The sequence below is a fragment of the Leiobunum rupestre genome, chromosome 3, assembly GCF_980474605.1.
Source record: "Leiobunum rupestre chromosome 3, qqLeiRupe1.1.hap1, whole genome shotgun sequence".
Taxonomy (NCBI): domain Eukaryota; kingdom Metazoa; phylum Arthropoda; class Arachnida; order Opiliones; family Sclerosomatidae; genus Leiobunum; species Leiobunum rupestre.
The window spans coordinates 5734504-5747219 of NC_143386.1; the positions used below are offsets into that span (position 1 = coordinate 5734504).

Genomic DNA, 12716 nt, shown 5'->3' on the forward strand with positions numbered 1-12716 from the left:
TATACAAATTTGTTACACAATGCTTTGTTATAACTATAATAATCACAATCTTTTTAATTAATAGTATGTTCTCTTTGATATACGAGAGCAAATAAAATATTTTATTTCTATTCTTTAGGATGATACGTGTCTAATAGTAATGACTAAATCCTTCATCATTTCCCCCTTTAATATGAAAAGGTGTACATATTTTTTAATACAAACATTTATTTAATACGTAGCTCATGAAATTAAACAATTTTACGCATTTCGTAGCAGTTTGCTTAAACATGGATTAAAGGAATGATTTGAAATCCAATGATTATTTTTGTCTTAATTGGAGCAGTGTAATAGTATAATTACGCAATTTACCAAAAATTATGTAACTTATATTTTGGTAATTATATAATGGCCAATTAGCTGTACTTGATATTAAAATAATTAGTTTCCATTTAAAAGGTGCTTTATAATGTTTATATAGCGTTTAAAAACTTATCATCTTAAATAAAGAAATATTTTCCATATTTAAGAATACAAGAATTAATGTAAGCCAGCATAGTTGGTGTATATGTAAAGTCCTTTGAAAAGGTACACGTTGAGCATATCGTCTTTAAGTTTGTAAAAATCAACCACGATTTTTAGTTTTAAAAACGTCATAAATGAATTGAATATATTCAAATATAATTTATTACAAAGTTTAACGATACTTAATCAACCCGAAAACCTTAAAGATAAAGTATACTGTATATAACTCTAACGCTTGCTAATGTCCACGATATTTTCCAAAAGAAAGCAATCGCACTTGTATGAAAGAAATATTTAGACCCATTAACTGTCTTGGTGTCAGTGTTCTAAGTTTTAAAAACGTTATTGTTAAAAACCTTAGCAAATTTTTTCCGATTTGAAACGACTTTTAATGTGATGATTATTTTTCTGTTGTAGGGGCCTTTATTGGCTAGTTACAGGCCAGATGCGTACGTCGTCATTTTCTCAGTGACGGTCAAAAGAAGTTTTCAACAAGCGAAAGAAATCCTGCATGCCATCCAAAGGGCACAAGACGACCCTGACGGTCCGGTCAGAGCGGTCATTCTCGTAGGCAACAAAACCGACTTGGTTCGTCTACGAGCCATTTCAACAGAAGGTAAGAATACAATTATACGAATTATATCTATTTCCCGAAATAACATATTTATATGGATAATAGAAGTAATATAAAGAACATTTAGTTCATGCCCTTAGAAGCATATAACTGAAATGATATTTCTTCCAATTTATACATGTAGTTGTTACTCTAGATAATCTCTTCGAAATATTCATAATGTACATTTGTCTTATACTCTTTACAGACGAGGCTTATAAACCCGGGTTTAGATCCCGTTTTTGAAACCAGAGCTTATTTAGCTATACTGAAATGTGCTATAAAAATTTAACTTTGGTTTACTGAACCCAGTTTTATCAGCCTCGTCTGAATATGGTATTACGTCACTTCTTTTTGATCTTATTCTGCATAAGAAGCCGGGATATATTTTTGGGCAAAACTTAGCTATTATTTATAAAAACCAATAAGAATGATTTTTTCAACTTATTTTTCGTAATAGGTAACGAGTAACAGAAAGGTCTATAAGTAAAGCTCTAACGAATATTTTTGGATTTTTTTTATTAATGTGAAATATCAAAAACAACTAAAGAAGGTAATTTAAGGACTGTTGAGCGCGCGCAATTTATAAAATATATCTCAATCGCTAAAACTACATGTTTCGAAGGTTAAATTGCCAATATTATAGCGCACGTGAAAACTCTACTCGTTTCAACATTATGTTATTTGTAAAGTATAAAAACCAAAAAAATTTAGAAATTTCATTTAAGCAAAATCAAATAATTCAAATGTAATTGTAAAAGTGGGCAGTAATAATAATTTAACCATTTGAAACATGATTTAAACATTTTATTCACAATTTAATCATATTATGCACGCTTAAATCATTATAATTTCCATTTAATCATTTTAATTTCCATTTAATCATTTTAATTTCCATTTAATGATTTAAATTTCCATTTAATGATTTAAATTTCCATTTAATGATTTAAATTTCCATTTAACCATTTTAATTTCTAAATAATCATTTCATTTTGCGTTTAATCATTTTATATCCATTTAATCATTTTATTTTCCAATAACCATTTTAACCACGATTAAACCACTTCAATCACAATTTCATCAGTTCAATCTCCATTTCATAATTTTAATCACGAACTAAAACATTAAATCAAAATATAAAAAAATCAGCAAAATTTTATCATTTTGATCATGGTTTAATCCGATTTAATCTTTTGACTAAAATAGTGTTGAGTCCAATCTCAATTTACATAATAATACATAGATGCGGTGAAATTGTAAGCCAGATTTCCCAAAACTTAAAGTCACAAGGAGACTACCCGAGGTGTTTATCTCCGATTTGGTTCAAACTCGGGTGGTAAGTAGACCTTAATGTAACTTGAAAATCCCTAAAAGGGTGGACAAGAATGGGCTTTCGTTTTGCCATGGCAACCAAAAATGTTTTTCACATCTTAAAAACTGATTACTCGTATTTACCCAAAATATGTATATTTTCTCATATTTACCAAAATTGACGTATATTGGTCCAAATGTACCAGATTTAGCCATGCCCTGAATTATGTATCTAGTTGATGAACCTTTTTTAATTTTTTGATTTTCCCATGTTAATTTCCATAGAGAAAATCAGTTTTTAAGTTGTCAAAAACATTTTTGGTTGTCATGGCAAAACGAAAGCCCATTCTTGTCCACCCTTTTCGGGATTTTCAAGTTACATGAAGGTATACTTACCACCCGAGTTTCAACCAAATCGGAGATAACCACCTCGGGTAGTCTCCTTGTCAGTAATTTCCAATAACCTCCTTTTATGAAACGATATATAAACCTCTTTAAAAATTCGCTCGTATCGTGGGTTTGTAAAGCGGCCGTAAATTGGTCTAGTGCGTCGTGGAATAGGCCATCCATCCTGAGAGAACCGTTCGCTGAGGTTGTCTCCTGCCTTTCCCCGAAAGCGCTTTTATTTTATTTACTTTACGATTGACGTCATAAGAACACAGTTTGCAGCTGGTTTACAAAGCGGCCAGAATGCCAATTGCAAAAACGCCCGTAATTCCTGCAGCTTTCCAACCGCTAGACGCTGCTTTCCTTTCGAAATCTTTTTTAGAAGGAAACGTGCCGTTTTTCAATCCATCCCAAGAGCAATAAATAGAGCGGCTCACGCCTGCCGATTGAGACACATGTAAGCGCTCTCAAATTAGAATTACGTTTACACGCTTATACGTCAAAGGTCAAAAAAGTCAGTATAAAGTAAATATTTTCCCTCGTATCGAGATGAGGTCGAGGCTCTTTACATTTACACTTTTAAAGTAATTTATATCCCTACTAAAACGAAACCGTGTTGATACAATTGGGACGACGATATTTTTAGATTTACCTAATTTGTAATGTATGTTTAGATTTTTTAAGTATATTTATAAAATAATAAAATTATTGCCCTCAAATGTGTATTCCGTCACTCGTTAGTCTAATAAATTATTATTAACGTCAAACTTAATACTTAAAAGTTTATTTGTATACCGGCTAAAAGCAATATTTAGAAAAAAAGTAATAAAAAAACTTTCTATATTTTTAAATTTATTTTTAAACTAATTTAATAATTTTTAACGTGTTTGTTTTTTAATTTATTGAAAACTATGATCTTAAATTAAAGCATTTGCATTTAGTATCCGAATCTATTCGGTTTTGGACTCCAAACTAAATTATCTTTTAAATAAATAGAATAATAAATAATGCCAGAGTAAGAAATGTAACTTTTAAAGATATAATAGTGGGTGGGGCATTTGCATTTAGTATCCGAATCTATCCGGTTTTGGACTCCAAACTAAATTTATCTTTTAAATAAATAAAATAATAAATAATGCCAGAGTAAGAAATGTAACTTTTAAAGATATAATAGTGGGTGGTTATTTGGGCTGTCGGGAAATTTTATTTTATTGTTACCATTTAAATAGGGCAATAGGTGTTTCTATAAAATACGGGAGGTAACATGTAATTGTTATTTCTACGTCAATAGATAGAGAGCCCACGCTTGAGTCGATTTTGGAATTTGAAGTCCACGTGTGAAACGCGCGTGCTTATACAGTACTTAAAAGCTTAAGATCGTGACGCAGAGAACAAATTACTGTTATTTTTTTAAAATAAAGTGTCCTGCTGGTTTTAATGATGCTTTTACGTCACAGTCTCTTACATTTACTAGTCTACGAGCGCGTGTTACAGTCGCGATGTATATAGGTTTTTCTAGCGCGCGTCCAAATCACGCGTGCGAAAAATATACTTCTAAAGCTGGGTCATGTGACGTAAGGGCAACATTTTAATAAGATGGGTAAGACCACTTTTTATTTTATCAAATCAACTATACTTTAATTATTTGGATGTTTTGTTTTTATTGAAACACCTGTAGCTCGATTCCAACTTTTTATTTTATCAAATCAACTATACTTTAATTATTTGGATGTTTTGTTTTTATTGAAACACCTGTAGCTCGATTCCAACTTTTTATATTTTATTTAATACAAGTTTCTAATTAGTCTATTTATATCATGAATTTACCGGTTAAGATATAAGTACATCACCTATAGCAAAAAAGGGTTGATCTCTAACTCCCACCAAATTTAGCCATTGCGAAAAAGAATGACGACTAAAAAGTGCGAATGGTTGTCGAAACAATATACTAACCAATTAATTGACAGTTAAAAAAACGATCTAAAACCTCCACCCTTACTGCCCATGTTCTAATTGATTTAAATAATCGACCAGCTCCACATGAAGCAGATTACTTGGTTAAAATTCATAAATTCGTGTTTGTAACTAATGCGATAAACGAGGTTAACACTTCACGAAACAGATGTTCATTTTTAAAAATAATCAAAGATTTTGTTATTAGAAGGGTTCGCTTCTTTAGTGTAACACCAACAAAAATGAAAGATAACACTCACTTTAAAATGACGCAAGACGTTTTCAATTTAACTTTTAAGTGTTCATAAAGCGCCACGAAGCGGCCAACGCGTAAGGCAGATAAAATGATAGCTTTTACGCTGATAAACAGACGCTTTGCTATTTATCATCTGCTTAGCATAAGAAAATACAGTATTTAAGGAGCTTCTCGCGTTGGCCAGTACGTGGCGCTTTAAACACTCAAAACGCTTATTTATTTATCGCTTTGAATTCTGATTGAAACAAACTATATGGTTACAGAAGATTGAGAGTAATAGTTAACGAAGTTTCGAGAAAATTAAGGGTCTACCAAAAGGTAGTGCCGCATTTAAAAACCTAAACGCCCGGTAATTGGAGATTTCCAAATAATTGGACACGAGGTCGAGGTCCGTCTTCTTTATTATAAGGCCGCTGAGGTTGTACACTTAAGCACACTTAACACACAGTTAAATCCGGTACTGAAAATAAAAAATAAAACCTTCATTATAGCCAACCAGATTACAATTTCCTCTCTGAGTGATATAACAAATGTTATTTCTTCTGTATTTTTCTGAATAGATGGCCGATCATTGGCCATGTCGCACGACTGCAAGTTTATCGAGACGTCCGTGGGCATCAACCACCACGTGGACGAGCTTCTGGTTGGAACGCTGGCGCAGATAAGGCTGAAGAACAAACTCAGCGAGAAAAAACGGGCTTCGAGGTCTTCCTCTTTAAAAGAACCCAGCGGCGGTCATCAAAGCAAAAGCAGATCTTCGAGTCGCAACTCGTCTTCGTGTTCGGGCTGCAAAGCCAAAGGCTTAATAAAAAGAATCCTCAAGAAGGCTTGCTCGAGATCCAAGTCTTGCGACAACTTGCACGTACTATGAGTTAAAGAAACATATTGAATATCGTTAAGAAACAAAACTTGCGGAAGAAAACTAGCGCGAAGCCTCGATACATATCTCTATCCTCACCTATTCCTTTCTTTTGCCGTTTGAAAGTGTCGATGGAGTCGACTACAAAATGAAAAATTCTTCTCTTACAGCAGTCATCATTTTTATCTATACGTGCCATTTACGCTTACGTTTATATGTTTCTTGGCAGACGTTCAAAGGAACGAGACTATCGAACTCTTTACAAATATCTATAAAACCTTAAGTAAAAATAACGACTATTTCATACTGGCCAATATAAACATTATGTATCTTTTCTGGTATACTCTCGTCTGTCAATTATTTCTTCTTTCGTCGCGACTTTGACCGAAACGCCTTTTTATCTCGTTAAAAAGTTGAAGGAAAAGCGGCGGTAACTTTGCGAGACTTTGAAGACGTTTTATGCCGTATTTGGCTGAGGAGATAGCAAAGAGCTTAAAATAAAAACGCCTTCTTTGACAAATAAGAAAGAGAGCGGATGCATCATTTTAGACTTTCTTTCAGAATATATTTTCAAACTTTTAGCTTTTTTTCCTGGTGATCAAGCGTTGTGTCAGGACCGTTGCCAGGGAGGACAGACATCAGTTGGCAATGTCACCTCAAAAATTAAATCTTCCTCTTAAAATTATATAAAGAATAGCCATGAAATTGATCCCATTGCGTATGTTCCTTTAAATCTTTATTATTTTTAAATGAGGTTGAAATTGAAAGTATTTTTAAACTTACAGGACATTGTGCTTATGGTATTTTGTCTCAGGGTAGGACAGTTTGTCTTCCCTATTTCTTGTCTGATTGTATTAAACCTCCAGACTCGCGTGCTTCATGAAGGCAAACCTTTACCATAGTCCTTTTAGGAAACTGGCCATTTTCTACCACGTCAAGAACCTCGCTGGCAACGGGTCCGCGTTGTGTTCAAGGTCAGCTAAAATGATAGTGTCATTTTATATTCTGCCATTTAGGTTTTTCTTTAGAATCTTTAAAAAAGTGTTGTTGATGTTTTCGGACCAATATATGAAGCGAAAATTTAAGCACAGTGAAACACCGCGGAAATAAATGTTTAAAATAATCAATTTTTTGTTTTACATTAGGGTAGAAGTAAGAAACTACTAAAATTATCAAAAAAAATTTAATTTAACCTAGTCAAACCGCAAAAATATTTTTAAAAGATGAAGTTTTGTTTTAGAAACCGATAAAGGCCTCTTTCAAAAAGGTAATAGTATATATCTTTTACTTTTTCACGATTTGCTGTGCTTATTTTTTTTAACAACGACTACTTTCACACGTGTAAAAGCTAACTTAATATTTATCAAGAGATAAAATAAATCTTGAAAAAACAATACATTGATTCTAATAATATTACACATTTTACTCTTTTGGAACCTCTACTGCGCAGGCGCGGCATTATAAAAATAGTTTTTGCAGTCCAGTTAAAATAACTTAGTGTTTGTTAAGTGTTAATGGTCATATTTGGTTTTCAGTTGATTAAATATACATATCGTACTTTTGTAAATATTTTAAGCTATTGTCATCCTATTCAATCGATATATTCTATCTTTTACATCTTCTTATCTTAAATTTTCAAAAATAATTTCTTTTTCTACATTTTTCGTTAGATTTAAATTTTAACAATTATTAAATTTCCCTTAGTTAAAATAACTTTTAATAGCTAATCATTGTTAAGGTTCTCAACACTTTCCACCAATAGATTTTTTTGTATTTTAACGTTTTAGAAAGTGGACTAAATCATTATAATGGACGCCATTATAACGACCGTTTTTCAAATTTCTCAAATAACATTAGTGACGTCCTAAATCGTCAAATGAAACCTCTCAACTGACGTAGTGAAATGACGTTTTGTTTCTAAGTTTAGGCTTAGAGCAAGAAAAATAATAATTTTCTTAACCGGATCCAATGTCAAAAACGTTTCAAGCGCATGAGTGGATCTTAAAAAAATTCAATTTTCTTTGTTTTTTCTATACTTTTATCTTTTCTTCTGTTAACTTTTCCAGTTTATTTCTTAACTACTTTTATTTATTTATCTTGCAGATTTACTTGTTGTTACAAAAATAAAAATGACCATTAGTTTAGCGTACGTTTTGTTAGAACCGTGGGTAGCGTAATTTTTCAAATTAGCAATATGACATTATCGAACACGGTCAGGACCTTTAACTAAACATTGAATAGAACTTATAATTAAAAACCAAATTAAAGCGTCGTTTACTTATATAATTTCACCTCAAATTATTTAATCTGTTATGAAGAACATTAGACAACCTTTACAATTCGTAATAATAAATAATAATATTAATAGAAAAATATTTTTATTCTACCAATTTTTCTATTGCTATTTACACTTCGCTCTTGACTTTGTATTTTGAATAATGTACGACGCATAACTGCATATCGTTTTCATAAAAGAAACCCAAACTTGTTATTAACGGAGAGTTTAAGAATACACAGTTTAATCAATCTTAACCAAAACAAAAAATCATGTATAATTTATGTTATTATATTTAATAATATATTTATTTCTAAAGAACCGGGGATAAAAGTTTAAAAGGTTTATCAACGTACATATTGCCTTCGTACGAAAATAATATCAACGGTCGAATAAATTCGTTTGTCCATAAAAGTAATATATTTACGCGAAATGACATTTAGTATTGTAATTTAGGTCATCGAAAACAATTTGGTATAGCGCTCTCATAATAAACAACAAATATGGTGCTCCTATATAATCTAAACCGATAGCATCCCATATGATTAATACTTAAATTTTGTAACATTTTTTATAGATAGTGTAATTCGTTGCCTTTCTTTTACGTTACCCAAGTAGAAAAATTACATTAAATAAACTAAATAAATTTAAATTGAAATCAATTAATCAACATTTGAAGCTTAACTATTGACTTATTCAAAAATCAAACCTTCTTAAATTTAGGCATTGTTTTTTTTAAATATTTAAAAATTTTCACCAGATCAGATTGTTCTTTTAGTACGCACAAATTGTAAAAATATAAAATTTAATTTAAAATTAAGATCGATTTGAATTTTTCAAATATAAACATTCAAAGTTTTATGATTATTAAAAGACTAAAAAAGAAGATTGTCCATGAAATTGTATGAACAAATCATTTGCTTAAAAGGAGGCCTTCATTTCATTTAATTCTAAAATAACCTTTATAAAAATTAAAGTATATAGGCCTATAGATATTCTTTTTTTATTTGGGTACCAGAATATTTCAAAAATGAGTGTATTATAAATAATGATAATATTACCCTTGTAGACAATGATGTGGGACAAAAAATTGATTTATTTATCGGTTTACTTTTAAATTATGAACAATAAACTAAATCGCAGCCCAATTTTACTAAACACACAATGGTATTTAAAATAAAATAATTATATTTCAAACGTATTAATAATGGAACTGTAAAATTGTATGATTTTTTACCGTTAAATCGTAATCGATTTATTAAGGACAGATGAAAGACAATAAATGTAACCGTAGTGATATAACTTTACGCTGTGCGTGTAGTTACTTAAGAAACAATTAAAGTATTGTTGCTAGTTTGAAACCTTTGTTGGGCCATGGACTACAGGACTTGGGCTTTTATCAGTTTTGTGCTTTTTATAAATCTTTCCTTTTACCACATATAACGGTTAATTTAATAATTTCAGACTCAAATAGTCTAGAGTTAGTTTTTTAAATAATCCGAAAAAGGTTACTTAAGTATTTGAGTGGTAGATAAGGATCAAAGTGCCGTTCTTTATATAGCAAATTTCGATATCAGTTATTTGTTATCTAAGTATAATAATCTTTGTGATATTTCAAGGTGATATTTTAAAACAGTATACAAAAAGCTTAAAAATTGCCACAGCACGATGCCTTGGGAACCTACACATTGTGGTTTTAAGCCTATCTAACACTGTTATGGTGACTACTACGTGTCCTTATATTTATTGGCTTATAGATTTTTAGAAAAGCTTCCTTTTTTCTAGAAACCCTTATCTGCAAAGTTCATCAATGAATGTAGATATGACATTGATGACAATATCTCTCCAAATGATTGGTAAAAAAGGGTTATTGTGCTAGCAGAAAAGCCAAGGGAAAACAATACATGTAGGTATACCATGGAGCTAGGCGCAAAAGAGTTTTTATTTCTAACTTAAAGTATTAACTGATATGAGAAAATGATAGTGTTCAAATTATTTTCCAAAGGAGCGTCAGCCTTAGCTTATATTAAATTAAGCATCAACCATTTGTAAGCAAAGGAAGATCATTTTTAAAAACCACATTGCTCTAGCGAGATCTTCGAATGCTACAATAAAAGGTAAGAACCACCGAAAGCAAAACTTTTTTAACAGAAAGTAAACATTCGGGAGAGTATTATAGACTAATGCTTAAAATTGTAAAAAATCATGTATAAATTGACGTAAAATTTTAAAGGGAGATAATTTTTCTTGTTAAAACAAGGTATTTTAAATAAACCGGCAAATTTTTAATATATGATAAAAATTTTAAATTATATACGATTGCAAATTTGCAGTGACGAGACTTCAATATCAATAAAACATTTTTAATCTTTTCGGATTTTTTGGAAAATTTAATGCACCACATAAGCAATAGAGTCTACACCAACTGTTATCAAAAGATAGAATAACTCTATGTGGAGTTTTCTTTTTTCCCGTTGCGAGGAGACTTTATGCTTTGGCAAACAGCCGTATTACATTGAAGGGAGACGACAAAATTGCAAGGAAATGCCCCTACTGCTTCTTAGATCAAAAAATCCAAACTATCAAACAACACATTAATAAAATAATATGAAAAGAAAATCATCTTCTTTTTTAGAAGACACTATAGAGTGACCACTTAAACAAAGTTTGTGCATTTTGAATTATTCAAACTACCATCAATTATATAGGCCATTATCCCTTAACGAAAATTGAATAACAAATATTCAAGAATGAAAAAGGTATTCAATTTCGCAGGAAACACTAAAACACCGCAGGTTTATAAACCGTTGAAATCTTTCAGTCATCATAAAATGATTTGAGATAAATTGGAGCTACAAGTCGTTATTATCTAGACGTTCGATATAATCATTTAACGGTCAAATCCTACGGCTTAAATATTATTTTGAGAAATGTTAGATATTATGGCTAAATCTGAGAACACGACGAAAAATAATACGGTACTAGATATGCCTGCAAGTTCTTTCAACATTTTGTGTACCCTGTCCTTACCAAAATTAATCGGTGTTAAAACAATTTCGGCATAGCGAATTTAAATTTATATAATGCTTCTTAAAGGGAATATAACCTCAGGTATTTGGTGTGGAACACCAACGCTTGCAGCTCTGACCGCTCTTGCCTTTCGCTTTAAAAATGTTTGGCGCCACTGTACAGCGAAATTTGAAAAATTGAAGGGGTCTTCCATAAAGATTGCTTTGCAGGTTATATTCCCTTTAATTAAGAACAAATTACCATAATTCACTGTCGATTTGTTTGAGCTATAAAATTCAAAACATATATTTTAATTACAGCACTTAAACAAAGTTACATAGAATGTTATAGTGAACTAAAATAAAAGAAAAGAAATTAGCACAAGGTTGCCAGATAATCGGCAAGCGAAGCACCAGGGGGGAACGAGTTAAGATAGCAATTCTTTGCGTGAGAAATTACACCTATCGTGGCTCTCCGGTAACCTCACGAATTCGACGCCCGATGCCATCTATCACCGCCAAACCGTCCCGACCGAAGGTGCCGAGGGTTTCGATGGTGACGGCCTTAAACATGTATCGACTCTCGATGCCCTCGTATTTGACTTTCTTTTTTTGTTCAGCCTGGGTAGCCGCCCAGAGAGGGGCTGAGGAAGAAGAGGCCAAATAAGAGGACGCTATAGAGGGTCGGTACAGGCTATAAAATTGTAGTATTAAAATTTTTTATTTAAATACTTTCGTAGTATTTTTGGCGGTGTATCTTGTGTTTATTTTATAAATAATTTTCAAACTTAAAATTGACTAATTAAGATGATGTTTAATTTAATAAACAAATTACAAATAAAAATATTATTTATTCCCAAATATGAAAGTTTTATACGAATAAATTAAAATATTAACTAGTAAAGAAACATTTAAAAAAATCAAAGTAATGCCATCGTGTAGTTTTCTAACTGATAAAATAACTATTAAAAATATAACTTTAACTACTTTTTTATGAATATAAAATTAAAACACTAATTGACAAATTAATATCTACCTTACCTCTTAACACCAAATTAGATATTAAAGTTATTAAAGTCTTTAAAATAACATGTTTAAATTTTATAGTATTAAGGTATTTTGTAATTAAACAATTAATTATTTTAAAATAATTAACATATTAAAAATTTAACCACTAATGATTTAAACAATTTTAAAATTAATAAAATTACTAATTATATTTTTACCAATAAGCAAAAATAATATGTTAATATAATTTACTTTCGATGTAGTATTTAACTAGTTAATCCAAACCATAATGTATTTGTGATGTTTGATTGATAAATAAATATTTATTTATATTTATATCTTTTTCGGAAAAACTAGGTCAATGATTTTATATTAAAAACCTAAAACAATTAACTTTTTATTTTTGTAATTTAGATTAAAAAGTAGAGTTATTTAAAATTAAAAATTAAAGATAATAGTGCTATTAGTTTTCCTAAATATTGACGAAATTAAACGGTAATGCCTCCTAAGATCACAAATACACTTCTCTGCATGTACTTGGT

The 12716-nt window shown here is 30.6% G+C and overlaps 1 protein-coding gene across 2 annotated transcripts in view; it reads left to right on the forward strand.

The window, feature by feature from the left end:
• Positions 1-7534, forward strand: part of LOC149949217 (uncharacterized) — a 44098-nt gene extending 36564 nt beyond the window's left edge. For both annotated transcript variants that reach the window (XM_090167677.1, XM_090167678.1), the window contains exons 3-4: positions 922-1120; positions 5585-7534. In XM_090167677.1, coding sequence (XP_090023803.1) covers positions 922-1120; positions 5585-5895 — 510 coding nt within the window. In that variant the 3' untranslated portion in view covers positions 5896-7534. The remainder of the gene's footprint in view (positions 1-921; positions 1121-5584) is intronic.
• The last annotated feature ends 5182 nt before the right edge of the window (positions 7535-12716 follow it).